This window comes from Prionailurus bengalensis, chromosome B2 (genome assembly GCF_016509475.1).
Source record: "Prionailurus bengalensis isolate Pbe53 chromosome B2, Fcat_Pben_1.1_paternal_pri, whole genome shotgun sequence".
Lineage (NCBI taxonomy): Eukaryota > Metazoa > Chordata > Mammalia > Carnivora > Felidae > Prionailurus > Prionailurus bengalensis.
Window position 1 is genome coordinate 151,510,803 of NC_057349.1, and position 15,087 is coordinate 151,525,889.

Sequence of the window (15,087 nt, forward strand, 5' to 3'; positions counted from 1 at the left end):
CCATCTCTTCAAATTGTAAAAGATTAAGTATTCAACAGGAGACTTCACCCACACTCTGAGAGTCAACTGATTTTCAACAAAGGCACTAACGAAATTCAGTGGAAAAAGTATTTTTAGCACGTATTACTGGAGCAAACAGATATTCACGGGAAAAAAAGAACCTTGACTAGACTTTCCTCCGTGCCCCAAACTACGTCAATGCGTGGTGGCTGTGCAGGCCAGACACGTGGTGTTCTTGCCCCACGTGACCCCTCCCCGAGGGTGGGGGGCCCTGTGCACGGAGCCTGTGCACAGTTACACCCGAGACTGCGGCACCGTCGAGGGGGGAGCCGTGAGGAAGGGTCGCCAACAGGGGCCCGTTAACGGCCGATGGCCACTTCCGGTCTGTAGCCAGCAAGAAGCTGAGGCTCTCGGTCCTACAACCACACGGAGGCCAACCTGCCAACGACGCGACGAGCACGGAAGGAGATCCGTCCCAGGAGACCCTTGGCTGAGCAAGGGCCCTGGGCAACACCTCGGTCACGGCCTGGAGACCCTGAGCTGAGAACCCGGTGAGCCACACCCAGACTCCTGACCCACAGAAACCGTGAGAACAGACGAATGGTGCTTCAGCACAGTACGTCTTTGCTGATACAGCGGACCCGTGAACGGCGTGGGGGTTCGGGGCGCCGGCCCCTGCTTGTCGAAAATCCACACGTGATTTTGGCTCCTCGAAAACATAACCGCTAATAGCCCGCCACGGACCAGAAGCCTGACCGCTAGTCAGTTAACACACATTCTGTGTGCCACGTGTGTTGCATATTAAGTATTCACAGTGAGGTCGGCTGGCCAAGAGGCAGCATGAGCACGGGGCTGTGCTCTAGCTCCGGGGGACCGCGTCCAGGTGGAGCCGCACAGCCCATCCCGCGTTGTTCGACGGTCCGCCTACCGTTAGGGGGCAAACGGGAGCAAACACAATGGGCCAGAGGTCTAAACACAAACAAAAACTTCCCGGAAGAAAACACACAGACAATCGCTGCGGGCTTTGAGTTGGCCAGATTTTTCAGACAGGCCAGAAAGCACCAACCATAAAATAAAAGTTACACTTCGTAAAAATTCAGCATTTATGTCATCAAAGGATATTATAACACAAATAGACATGCCACAGACTTGGGGAAATATTTGCAACACGTACACCTGATCTATGATAGTATCTGGAATACGTTGTTTTTAAAGTTCTACAACTTGTTAATAGTAATAACAAACAATTAAAAATAAGGGCATGATCACATGATGTAGTGTTCAATATCACTCATTATTAAAAAAATACAAATTAAAACCACAATAAAAATGCCACAATAGGGGTGCCTGGGTGGCTCAGTCGGTTAAGCGTCCGACTTCGGCTCAGGTCATGATCTCACGGCTCGTGACTTCGAGCCTCACGTCAGGCTCTGTGCTGACAGCTCGGAGCCTGGAGCCTGCCTCAGATTCTGTGTCTCCCTCTCCCTCTCTCTCTCTCTCTTTCTCTGCCCTTCACCTGCTTGTGCTCTGTCTCTTGAAAATAAACGTTTCAAAAAATTTTAATTAAAAAAAAATACCACAATAGCTAAAATTAAATAGACTCACAAAACAAGGCTGCCGCAGAGCAGGCGAGAATGTGAACGGCGCCCACTCCGGAAAGCTCACGAGCGGGTACTGAGGCTGAGCACGTGGCCGCCCCACCCCCGCCCCCCATCCCCCCACCGGTCCAGCAGCCCTGCCCCCATCTGCTTGCTCAGGAGAACCAAGAACGCATCACCACACAGACCTTTCCAGAAGTGGCTTTATTCACGATCGCCAAACTGATACACCAGAGGCTCCTTGGCTGACACAACAGAAAAGCTCTCCATCACATAAAGGAATGGCTGCTGCGACACGTAACGGCACAGACAAAGGTCCCGTGGCCATGGAGTTCTGGAAACGACTGACACTGGGACGCTCTTTGCTCACGGGTGTGGACGCAGGCACTGACTGGGAAAGGCATGTGGAAGGTCCCAGTGAAGGGAAGTCCTGCATCTGCAGGCAGCGTGGGTCACACAAGCGTGCACCTGTCCACACTCACAGACCCGCAGTCTGGGTCTCAGTGAGTGTGACCACAGTACCTCTGTGGGAGGAACAGAGTCAGCCGTCCAACATGACTCAGAGCACATGCTTATTTAACACAATTGTAGATAAACCGTCAACACTGACTGCGTTCACCTTCAATCTTTCCTTTTTAATTCTTATTCAAAAAATACTTTAGTTTTGATTAAAAATATCAAAGTAATGTCTCCCAAAGAAGACATCCAGAAGACCAACCGACACATGAAAAGATGCTCAACGCCACTCCTCATCAGGGAAATACAACTCAAAGCCACACTGAGATACCACCGCGCACCGGTCAGAGTGGCTGAAGTGAACAAATCAGGGGGCTATAGATGCTGGCGAGGATGTGGAGAAACGGGAACCCTCTAGCACTGCTGGTGGGAATGCACACTGGTGCAGCCGCTCTGGGAAACAGTGCGGAGGTTTCTCAAAAATTAAAAATAGATCTACTCTACGACGCAGCAACAGCGCTACTAGGAATTCACCCAAGCGATACAGGTGTGCTGTCTCAAAGGGGCACATGCACCCCAATGTTTATAGCAGCACTTTCAACAATAGCCTAAGCATGGAAAGAGCCCAAATGTCCATCGATGGATGCATGGATAAAGAAGATGTGGTTTATATATACAATGGAATACTACTTGGCAATGAGAAAGAATGCAATCTGGCCATTTGCAGCAGCATGGATGGAACTGGAGGGTATTAGGCTGAGTGAAATCAGTCAGTCAGAGAAAGACAGATATCATATGTTTTCACTCATATGTGGAATTTGAGAAACTTAACAGAAGACCATGGGGGATGGGAAGGGGAAAAAATAGTTACAAACAAAGAAGGAGGCAAACCATAAGAGACTCTTAAAGAAAGGGAACAATCTGAGGGTCGATAAGGGAGCAGGGGTTGGGTGGCACGGAAATGGGTGATGGACATTGAGGAAGGCACTTGTCAGGATGAGCACTGGGTGTTGTATGTAAGTGATGAATCATGGGAATCTACTCCCGAAGCCAAGACTACACTGTATACACCGTATGTTAGCTAACCTGAGAATAAATTATTTTTTTAATTTTTTTAAATATTTATTTTTGAGAGAGACAGAATGCAAGCGGGGGAGGGGCAGAGAGAGGGAGACACAGGATCTGAAGCAGGCTCCAGGCTTCCAGCTGTCAGCACAGAGCCAGACACGGGGCTCGAACTCACAAACCTGAGATCATGACCTGAGCCGAAGCCGGATGCTCAACTGGCTGAGCCCCCCAGGCACCCAACAAAAAATTATTTATAAAAAAATACCAAAGTATAGAAAATTGCTTTCTCTATCTTGCCTTCCCCTTCACATACTTAAAAAAAATGGTCAGGATGAGGATTAGTAATAAAACAGAGACTGTTTTCATTGCCATTTTCTATACTGCACGATATTTTAGACTTGAATATGCACTGACCGTGTAAAATCTGACAGATGCCTCTTTCACTGTTCCCAGGAGCCCTGATGTCTGTAAGACCCTGTTCACTTCAAGATATTCTTACAATCTGTAAAAAGTAAGAGGGTGTTGTGTAAATGACGCCATTATATTCCCCACATAATTTGAGACATTCTGGGTTCAAGCAAGTGTGACCTTCATTTCATTGGAAAGTGCTCGAAATTCAACTTTCCTCTTGACTTTACCATCTCCTATAAATGAGTAGGACTCGCTGAAGAGTCCCGTGTTTAAGGCAGGGTAACTAGCGATTTTTGAGCACATCTGAATTTGGTATTTTCTCACTGCTGTTCACCCTGGGACGCGGGTGCTGTCTGTCCCTGGCTGGGCAGGAGGCAGGCAGGTGCACCGCTGTACTCAGAAATAAGCCTTGGGTCCCAGCCGAATCCTTGCTACTGAACGACACACGTGGGTTTTCTGGGGAAAATGGGTGGAAGCCAGAGGTTACAACCCAGGAGACGAATGTCTGCAGGCTGAGCGGTCTCAGAAGGGTGGCCAGGACACCAGCTCCCAGTAACTTAATGCAGAATCTCTCCCGGTGTGATCTGAGGCCCGCCTGTCCCAAAACTCCAAACCTCAGATGATCTTGTGGAAGTTCACACTTCTAGCATCTTCCACGCATCTGCGGAAACAGAAGGTCTAGGACAGGGGCCAAAACATCTTGATTTCCAGAAACACTTACTAGACCTTTAGGTAAACTCATTTTGCTTACCACAATTTCCCAGCACAAGTGGAAATAGATGCGGTATTCGTCCAGAGCATGTGAGCCATAAATCTACAGCCGCGCAGGCTGTTCCTCCGGACCACTGCTGGCGAGAGGGAAGTCCTGGAGTCAATGCCGCCACGGATGGTGCGCGCTGCCCATCATTTGTGTCGCACGCGGACTCCAAGGCGCCCTCCCTGTGCCGGGGGAGCCCTGACAGGCCGACCGTCTTGTGGCTCCGCCTCCTTCCCTTCCCCCCAACAACTCTGGGGAGCAACCAGAACTTGAAACCAACGCCTTATATACATTTGTGCTTCCTCTTCTTGATTTATTCCTCCCATAGGTTACGCCTGCATTGCCGCGAAGGATCGGTTTCTGGTACAATATTTTGGCTTTTCTAGAAAATTACTTGAATATGAAAATAAGCAATGTGACAAAAGCAGGCTTCCTATTCCTCTAGACTGTGTCACATTTAAATTTATGGCTTGGCTGTTGACTTTGCTAGAATCTGCAGAACGTTTTCCGAAAGGAAGGTACTTGGACTGTTAGGTTCTTCGGAATGAAATTAGCTTTCAGGATGTGGGCTTGATGAGATGGTCAGGAAACATCTGAGAATTATATATGTTTCAGAACTAGAACGTTGTATATGAAAACAAATCTGAAAGCACTCAATGGCAAAAAAAAAAGTGTTATTCCCACATTAATAAAAATAGAATACATATTGCCTTCCATAGAATAAAAATAAGCAACTGTTTTGAAATCTTGATTTCGAAGTCACTTCTGGTGCACAAATCCAGGGTGAAAAACATTCCTCGTGCCCGGGGCCTCCCTGCAGAGGAGGACGTAGGCTCCGCTCTCACTTCTGCCCACGAAGGTCCCGCGCACTCTGGTCCCGCCTCCCTCCGGGGCCCCTTCCCGGCCCTCCCTTGGTGGCACCGTGGCTCCCGTGCCTGTGCTCACACAGTGCCGTGGGGGCGCCGTGCTGGGCGCACCGAGGAGCTAAAGTCCGTTTGTTGGAGCCCAAATCCTACCGCTCACCACTGAGCTCACGCAGGCCAGCTTCTTTGTGCTGCAGTTTCCTTACCCGCCTGCTCCATGAATGATTAAGTGTCCGCTTCCTAAGGATGTGATTAAATAAAGCACGTGGAATGCTGACTGTCACACAGTAAATACCTGTCAAGTACAAGTAAATGCTTACACTGAACTCAAACCTTTTTTTTTTTTTTGGCTCCTGGTAGAAATTAGACTTGGGTGCGTGGCCAAGAAGGAAAATTCTAAGTAAAATCCACTCCAGCCATCTGCACGGAGGCTGGCGCGCAACCTGGCGGCAAAGCGTGCTGGCTTCAGAGACAAAAGGAAAACTGGACTTGATACCCGGTTTGAATCCAGAAAAAGGCGGGCTGGCCCCTGGCTGCGCACACGGCCTTGGCCAGCGCACCCTGGGCCCTCCGGCGCCCGTCCGGTGCACACAGGGTCACGAAGCCTGCTTCACGCTGTACTGTGTCACATCTGCGCGCATGTTCCACAAACGCACACTTTATACAACACAAAATAAAGACCCCGTCTACCAAGATCCAAAAACCACCACACGCGCACACAGACCCCACATCGTCCCAATCCTCTCAGTGGAGAAGACAGCGATCTGACAACCACAGAGATCGTAAAATTCAACAACCTAATTTTACAGATAAAATCAAGGCTCAAAACGTTTCCTGTGGAATCACGTGGCAAATATACAGGATTCATTGTTATCGTTTAAATCTCTTCAGGAGATAAACTAACTGGGGAAACAAAATTAATAGTAACACGTGGAGTCTATGATGTTGGAAAGTAAAATGTGCCACACGGATAGCATGAAGACCTAGACAGGAGAAACAGACGCTTACTGTCTGTCATAAGGTTCCCACACTGCGGTGGCAGCAGGTGACAGTGGAGGCCCACGGTCCCAATGAAAGATACGTGCTAAAACCTCAGCTTGAGAGTGACACTTCCACGAGCGTTCCACAAGACACGCAAACGTTCCTGATGAATCTAACCTGATAAACGAGTGATGTCTTGCAATATGAGTCGTACCTGACGCCAAACATCACATGATCACAGCTGAGACGATGGTGCTTCTGTCTCTTCTCTCGCTGCGGGACGGTGGGTGATCGTCCCCCACACGCGGATGCTCGGTCTCAGGCCACCGGGTCTGGCAGAAATCGGTGCTTTTTCGGAACGCGGGAAGGTGCCCGCAAGTGGCACTAGTGTGTTTTTTGTCACTTCGAGGCACCTGTGAACAGTCCTTTGCTTTTCCGGACAAGAGTGAGCTTCGGAGCACTTTGCCTCATTCTGCGTCAGGCTTCCCGCAGACACAGACCCTTTCCTCTGCTGCCTCGTTGCCGCTTACATTAAATACCGTAGATGACAAGACTTTATTCATACTGTACTGAGTCAACATCCGTGTGAGTGTATACAGCGGCCCCCGTGCGGAAACAGGTGGAAAAGAAAGGCGGCAGGAAGGAGATGCTTACTGCGGAAGTTGAGACGGAAATCACCGAGGAGTACGAACGAGGTACGCGAGTGGCCGAAACTGCAAGAGTTTACAAGACGTCTACGTCTGCGTCTCGTCCGCAGAGGAGGAGGAGGAGAAAAGGGCGGGGGAATCCCTCACTTCAAATGAGGTTCGGGAGATGTGTCAAATGTGGGAAACGGTGCAAAATATCGTAGAAAAGCACCAGACGAATACGGCTGTAGCAGTGAGAGTGATCGATCTGTTTAACGACGGTGCAATGTCACATTTCTGCGAGATCCTCAAAAGGAGGCAAAAGCAAACGTCACCCGGTAGGTTCCTTGTTAAAGTTGCGGGAAAAGAAAAAGATTCCGTTGAGCCGACAGACGGCAGTGATTCCGTGAGTGATAGTGAGAGTCGTCCTACACAGTAACCCTCCTCTCTCGTCTCCCTCGCGCCAGCCACACAGGTTTTCAAAGGGAAGTGCAGGTTAATTCGTTTTTCTTTGTATTTTGTATTTTCTTATTCTTTTGTATTATATTACAGTATAATCATTTTTATCCAAATATTTTTGGGTTGTGGAACAAATCATCTGAGTTTCCATCATTTCTTATGGGGAAATTCGCTTTGATATGCAATTGCTTTGCATCACAAGCATGTTTCTGGAACGAATTAAGCTCGCAAACCACAGTTTTACTGTACATAAGTGGCACAGCAATCTCAAATGAACAAAACAAGGAGTTACAAAAGCCAGAAAAAGTGAAGAAGTAGCTGTACAAAAGTATCTAACTGAACCAAAAGGAGGCAGGGAAAAGAAACTGAGTATCAAATGGGCAAATATAAAAAAGGTAAAGCAAGATGAGAGGCTTAAACATGATCTTATCAATAATCTTATCAAATGGACCAGTCTAAACACTGATTAAAAGGCAGAGAGAGTCAAATTGGTTAAGAGAGTAAAACAAATCTAAATACCACCTATAAAAAATACACCTCAGCAATCCCTATCAAAATAACACCGGCATTCTTTGCAGAGCTAGAACAAGCAATCCTAAAATGTCTATGGAACCAGAAAAGACCCCAAATAGCCAAAGCAATCTTGAAAAAGAAAACCAAAGCTGGAGGCATCACAATCCTGGACTCCAAGCTGTATTACAAAGCTGTAATCATCAAGACAGTATGGTACTAGCCCAAGAACAGACACTCAGATCAATGGAACAGAATAGGGAGCCCAGAAATGGACCCACACACGTACGGCTAACTAATCTTCGACAAAGCAGGAAAGAATATCCAATGGAATAAAGACAGTCTCTTCAGCAAATGGTGCTGGGAAAACTGGACAGAAACAAGCAGAAAAATGAACCTGACCATCTTCTTACACCAGACACAAAAATAAACTCAAAATGGATGAAAGACGTAAATGTAAGACAGGAAGCCATCAAAATCCTCAAGGAGAAAGCAGGCAAAAACCTCTTTCTCCTGGCCATAGCAACTTCTTACTCAACACATGTCTGGAGGCAAGGGAAACAAAAGCAAACATGAACTATTGGGACCTCATCAAGATAAAAAGCTTCTGCACGCTGAAGGGAACAATCAACAAAACTAAAAGGCAACCGATGGAATGGGAGAAGATATTTGCCAACAACATATCAGATAAAGGGTTAGTACCCAAAATCTATAGAGAACTTAACCAAACTCAACACCCAAAAAACAAATAATCCAGTGAAGAAATGGGCAACAGACATGAATAGACACTTCTCCAAAGAAGACATCTAAATGGCCAAACGACACATGAAAAAACACTCAACATCACTCATCATCAGGGAAATATAAATCAAACCCACAATGAGATACCACCTCACACCTGTCAGAATGGCTAACAACAATTTAGGCAACAACAGATGTTGGCGAGGACGCGGAGAAAGAGGTTCTCTTTTGCATTGTTGGTGGCAATGCAAGCTGGTACAGCCACTCTGGAAAACAGTGTGGAGGGTCCTCAAAAAATTAAAAATAGAACTATGCTATGACCAAGCAACTGCACTACTAAGTATTTATCCAAAAGATACAGGAGTGCTGACTCGAAGGGACACATGCACCCCAATGTTTATAGCAGCACTATCGACAATAGCCAAAGTATGAAAGAACCCAAATGTCCATTGGCTGATGAATGGATAAAGAAGATGTGGTATCTGTATACAGTGGAGTATTACTCGGCAATCAAAAAGAATGAAATGTTGCCATTTGCAGCTACATGGATGGAACTGGAGGGTATTGTGCTAAGTGAAATTAGTAAGAGAGAGACAAATATCATATGACTTCACTCATATGAGGACTTTAAGATACAAAATAGATGAACATAAGGGAAGGGAAGCAAAAATAATATAAAAACAGGGAGGGGGACAAAACATAAGAGAGCTCTTAAATATAGAGAACAGAGGGTGCCAGAGGGATTGTGGGAGGGGGGATGGGCTAAATGGGTAAGGGGCATTAAGGAATCTACTCCTGAAATCATTGTTGCTAACTAACAACTAACTAACTAACGTGGATGTAAATTAAAAAATAAATTATAAAAAAAAAAAAAAGAAAAAATTGCACTTCAAATAAGAGACCCACACAGGTTAGAAAAAAAGAATAGAGAAAATACTATCCTAACACTAATCAAAAGAGAGCTGGAGTGGCTATCTTCACCCCAAAGTGTATTTCAAAGCAAGTAAAGAAAGAGACCATTTCCTGAGAGTGAAGGGGTCCGTTCACCAAGAGAACAATAATCCTAACCTAACAAAAGAGCTTCAAAACACCCTAAACAACATCTGTGGGCATCAGAGGGAGTAAGAAGTTCTAGACAGAGGCATGCACACCAGTCTTACCAGCTGATGAAGACACAGTCGGCAAGGACACAGGACGTGAGACACACACATGGCAGTCCCCTGGCCAGGCGGATGTCCGCAGCACAATCTTCCCCCAACAGCAGACATAGACCGCGAAACCAAGTTCGGTGGCTTCAGGCCACACCACGTATGTTCTCTGACCACATGTTGTTAAAGTGGAAACCAATAAAGAAAGATGGGGGGCAAGTCCCCACATACCTAGAAACAGAGAAGCACACGCAGAGAACCCGCAGACCAGCAAGGAAGTCAAAGGAGAAGCTGGAAAATGTACTGAGCTAAATGGGGGTGTGGGGGTGTGCCCAGAGTGGGGCTGGAGGGGAGCACATGGCACCCCACCCTCCACTGTCACCTGTGAGGTACAGGCAGGCCTAGGACACGTCCTGTGAGAAAGATTAAGTTAAACTTGTCACTTCCGTTGGTCACAGCAAACCTCCTACCACTGCAGACTTTCCTTAAAGGCCACGGGAAGGAATAACTCGGCACCCAGGTTCTCATTCTTCTCCACATCAAAACCAATAGGAAAAACGAGCATTTCTAAACTGCGCAAAAAACCCAGGCTTTCTGATTATTGAACTCACCTGAAATTCAATATTCTCTCAAGTTAAATCGAAATTAGACCTCTTCGTGTCAATCCGCAAAAGCATCTTGAAAGCAAAATGGAAGAGACCGTCCCTCCCGTGGCTGAGTGCTGGTAACGGGTCAGGTCTGCGGGGAAAAGGGAGGTTCCTGAGCATCTGGCGGTGAGCGGACGGCAGGCGGCGGTAGCACTCCTCCATCAGCCACCGCACCGACCGCGAGGCCGAGAGGAACCTGTGCGTCTCAGCCTCGAGCCTCTGCTCAGATAAACGTGAGTCAAGAAAACAGCATGATCCCTGGAGTCCAGCGCCCGGCCCCGACTTCTACTAGACGTGGCACGTAACTTAGCACAAGGTGTTGCAGTGCACACCCCGGGCAATGTCTCCGAGCGGACTTTCCCCCACGGGAAGCAGAGACAATAATAACCAACCGCTCACTTTCACTGTGACTATCAGATCAACCTAATAAGCAGATTCCTCCCACATAAGCAAGTTGGTGAACGTCACTATTTTAGGTGTACCATCTGGTCCTGACCCTAAAACCTTCCTCACTTATCTTTCCTCTCTATAAAGTCCTATATAAGAAGCCAAATTGGAGAAACGGTTTCTAAAAAGGACAGTTGGGTTTCCATTTGGAGAATTCAGAACGTACGGGAGCTGAATTTGGTAACACCACCACCCATGTCTGTGCCTGCAGGAACAGCTGCACAAGTGTGTGCCATTCAATTAACCATCACCGGAGATGTCCTCGGGTTCTCTCTAAATGTGTCTCCTTATGGAGTTTTCCGGGTTGAACCAGAACCGTGGGAGGAGCCCTGAGTGGGGCTGAGACCCATTTCCCAATAACCACCGACTAAAGCAGTCAGATTGAGAAGCGAGTCTGGGTCCTCACGAGCTCCCCTTGGAGCTGGGCCGCACGCAGGGGCGGAGCAGTGGGAGGAGATCCCCCCACCCCTGCTCAGCCTCATGGTTTAGAATCATCAGGACACCAGGCTGGGTGGCTGTCAGTTAAGCATCCAACTCTTGATTTCAGCTCAGATCATGATCTCACGGTTCACGAGATCAAGCCCCGCATCAGGCTCTGTGCTGACCACACGGAGCCCGCTTGGGATTCCGTCTCCCTCCCTCTCTGCCCCTCCCCCTCTTGTGCTCTTTCTCTCTCTCTCTCTCAAAATAAAATAAATGAACTTTAAAAAACAAAGAAGTAATAAATAAAAAGTTCAAATGCTGCTGACAAAGAGAAACATTTTCTCATTTTTCTTCACTAAAAAGTTACGAATCTAAATCGATTCATATTTCAAATTGGAATCAGATATTTTAATATATCAAAATCCTTAAAACACTACAAACACCTAAAATATTAATTATTCTCAGATATTCCTAAGTTCATGGGAAACTATTAAGGCCGTGAGCTTGAAACACCTCATCTCCATACGAATTCCAACCACTGGAGACACCAGTGGGGTTACCGGTCCAGGGGAGCCGGGAGTCCCTTTGACAGGGGTTTGTGACTCTGAGGTCCAGGTAATAATATCTTTTCCTACTTCTTCTGCCTCGTTTGCCAGCAGCTCATTTCTTCCTCATCTCGGTTGGATTTTGCTTGCACTCAGCCCTCCGCGGACAGGTCACCGTCTTCCCAGGTCTCTGAGAAAACGTGTGATGTCATCCCGTTGGGTATCTTTCGCTCACACCTGATTGCTTGTGGTCTCCTTCAGCTCCACCACCTGATTAAGTGCTATTTCCTCCGCATCCACTTTTCCAGTCTGTTGGGGCCATGACGCACCCGCATGGATCCAGTGTATCTCTTGAGGTTCCTTCTGGCTTCGTGATCAAAGTCAAGACCACAAAGAAGCCATAGGCAGCATTCATAGAGAATCTGGGGAGGAGCAAAGCCTTCGCCAGGAGTCTGACCGGATAGTCAAAAACTGAACAAGGGCAAACACAGGAACTAAAACGGAAGAGGAGAGCAGAGATTTCACCCCAGATGAGGGCTCTAGACCACTTCACATGCAGAGAGAAAGCATAGGTCAGAGACAGTGCGACCTCTCAACCACTTTGTGGTGTCTTGAGTGAGGATACAAGAAGGCCCATGGTGCATATTTGTTACTTCCTTGTCCAGAAATACGTTTAGTAAATCTTAAAATTGTCCTTATGGAACGCATTTTGACTCATTCTCAACTAATCCCTTTTGTTCATTTTAAAGTTATGAAATCAACAAAAAAGACACAAGTGTTAAAGTTATGTGCAGACACATACGGGATCAGCCAACGCTTAACTCACTGAAACAACGCCGTGTATAAAAAGTAACGTCTTCCAAGTAACGTCTCCCTTCTTTTAGATGGAAGTGACCGTAAACATCGCCGTGGCAACATACGTGAGCAGCTGTGCTCAAGGCCCTGAAATGGCACTGTATCCGATGTGTCTTTCCAGTAACATCTTTGTCCACCGAGATACAAGTATTGTAAATTTATGTGCAGAGGCCAGTAGAAATAGATTTACATTAAAGTCATTAAAACTATGCTGTTCACAAAAAAAAAAGTTGGGAAACCGCTCTTCATGAGATAGAATGCTTTCACCAGGAGCAGGGTCCCCACGGCTCGCCCCTCACCTCCCTCAGCAAAGGTCACTTCACGCCAGCCGCAGGGGCAGGTTATTCGCGGTTGGGGATTTACAGGGATGTAGCGTAATCTTACTTCTGAACTTACGAATCCAAACTGATAAAACAATCGCAAACTTTTAGTCAATTTAAAAACCACGGAAAATAACCCCTTCCCAGATACACTTAGGTTATTTTTCCTCAGCAGAACTTAAAGTTAGGTGACCTATTTGAAACATGCAGATTTAAATTTCTTCCTCATATGCTTAGGAAATAAAATTTTCTGAAAGGTTTGACAAAAGGTGACTTGGGAAGAATACCAGGTATTTTAAAGTTCCTAAAAGTAACAGTATTTTCTGTGTACTTTTATTTGTGTAATGATCCACACTGATTAATTCTACTGACCTCACTATACTCGTAGTTTTAATAATGAAAGCGAATGGCACTTGCTCAGCTCCTAACGCTACCAAACTAACAGCCTGGCAGAAAAAGAGACCTGCTCATCCGGGCGTCCTTCCACAGTCAACAGTCAGAATTCCTTAAAAAATGACAACACATCAGAAAGAAAGGTAAGCAAACCAACTGTCAGGAGACACAGCGACCAACAGAACTAGACTCAGAAATGACCCAGATATTGGCACAGTCAGGCAGGAACTTAAATCTTACAATAATAAGTTAAAGATCCTACTGTAATTCCATCAGAAAGATAAATCTTTGAAGAGAAAAAATTTTCTGGCCTAGAATAATTAGAACAAATCCAGGTTCCGTACCTGAAAGAGAAAACAACAAAGTAAAAAGCAAAACCGAATCTACAAAACACACTGTAAATACAGAGGGCAATATGTCAATTTTAAATTAAAAGCTGGATCAGTCAAGAAGCAAAACGTTGGGCCCACAGATCAAGTCATGAAGGATATAAACAAGCCACTTAGAAATGAAAGAAAACCCTCAACTCATTAACAGCATATGGAACAACGCACAACCCTCACAGTGTCCAAAGGAAGGCGAGTTAAAATGATGAGCTACTGTGTCTTCGTAACGAACTTAACAAAGGTAATGAAAGTGCTCGTATTCGGACCGGTAAGGACGCGAACAGCGGGGAGCATTTTGCAATCCCGTTCTCCTAGGTCACATCTGCCTCTTCTGCGCACCGGAACCATCCCCGCGACGATACAGCCCCACGCAACGTCGTCCAACCGAAACTCTGCAGGTACTCGGAGCAGCTCCTCACTCACTTGTGCCAAAAGGCATTTCCAGGCCAATACCGAATTCTCGAAGCAGCCGGCATCCCCCCGTGGACAGGTGCCCACGCCAGCCCGCCCCGCCCCGCGCGCCTCTAACCCTGCTTCTATCTTCTGCTCTCTTCCCTCCCGGCCGCCCGGCCGTCTCACCAGCGCAACGTCAAAGGATTCAGAAAGGAATGGAACGACTTCGAAAAACACGCCGGAGAGATTCAGAATGGGTAATGACGGCACGGATTACCCACCAGAAAGGCCAGGACCCACGGTATCTGCAGCGTGGCCTGATTACGTAGGGGGTGGGCGAATCGGGACCACACGAGCAGAAAACGTTCCAACCGGAGCGCCTGCAGCAGGGGGCCGCCGGCCGCATCAGGGTTACCGCTGGGACGAGGCGCGCGAGGACCTCAGCGGCAGGGGTGGGGGCTCTGTGGTCAGTGCCGTGACCGGCCTCGCGCATCCGGTCCTCGACATTCAGTGTCACCAGGAGCCAGACGTGCCCGAGAGTCTAGGGTGCCCCTGACGGCAGCAGTGTGCCGCGGGGGGGCGGGGGCGGTCCACCTTCGTTCACACACACACACACACACACACACACACACACGCACACACGCACACACCAGCCGGACCCACGAAATCGCACGCCGATGCGATTCTCTGAATCCACATCCCCGTACCTCACGTTACCAAGCGTTACCGGTCTTCACATACAAACCCCTCCACAATTTAATACAAGACCACACACTCTTTCCGTGTGATTGACGTGAAGCTGATGTAATTTTGTTTTCATGTCTCCTCCTAGTTAGGCCAATCTCTTTAAATGCTGTGGTCCTCCTCCTGCTCCCAATTCTTTTTATGAGAAATTCCAAAACCGTTTTCTCACCTGCCCTGGGACTCGGCCCGCCCGCGTTCCCCGCAGCTCGGCTCCCAGCAGGCGAACGGGATGACACAGGCTGCCACGCGGAAGAACACGCCCTGCGCTTCCCTTTCTCCCCCAGCAAAGGTCTGGTCCCCACGTCTGTCTCCCTGC

The 15,087-nt window shown here is 47.4% G+C and overlaps 1 protein-coding gene across 6 annotated transcripts in view; it reads right to left on the reverse strand.

Moving 5' to 3' along the window:
- The window catches only part of WDR27 (WD repeat domain 27), a 159,362-nt gene that overhangs the window by 58,983 nt on the left and 85,292 nt on the right, over positions 1 to 15,087 (reverse strand). For 3 of the 6 annotated variants that reach the window (XM_043592787.1, XM_043592785.1, XM_043592789.1), the window contains one exon: positions 14,148 to 15,083. The exons of the other annotated variants lie outside the window; for them this stretch is intronic. In XM_043592787.1, coding sequence (XP_043448722.1) covers positions 14,937 to 15,083 — 147 coding nt within the window. In that variant the 3' untranslated portion in view covers positions 14,148 to 14,936. Of the gene's footprint in view, positions 1 to 14,147; positions 15,084 to 15,087 lie in introns of those variants that run through there. 6 annotated transcript variants of the gene reach the window in all.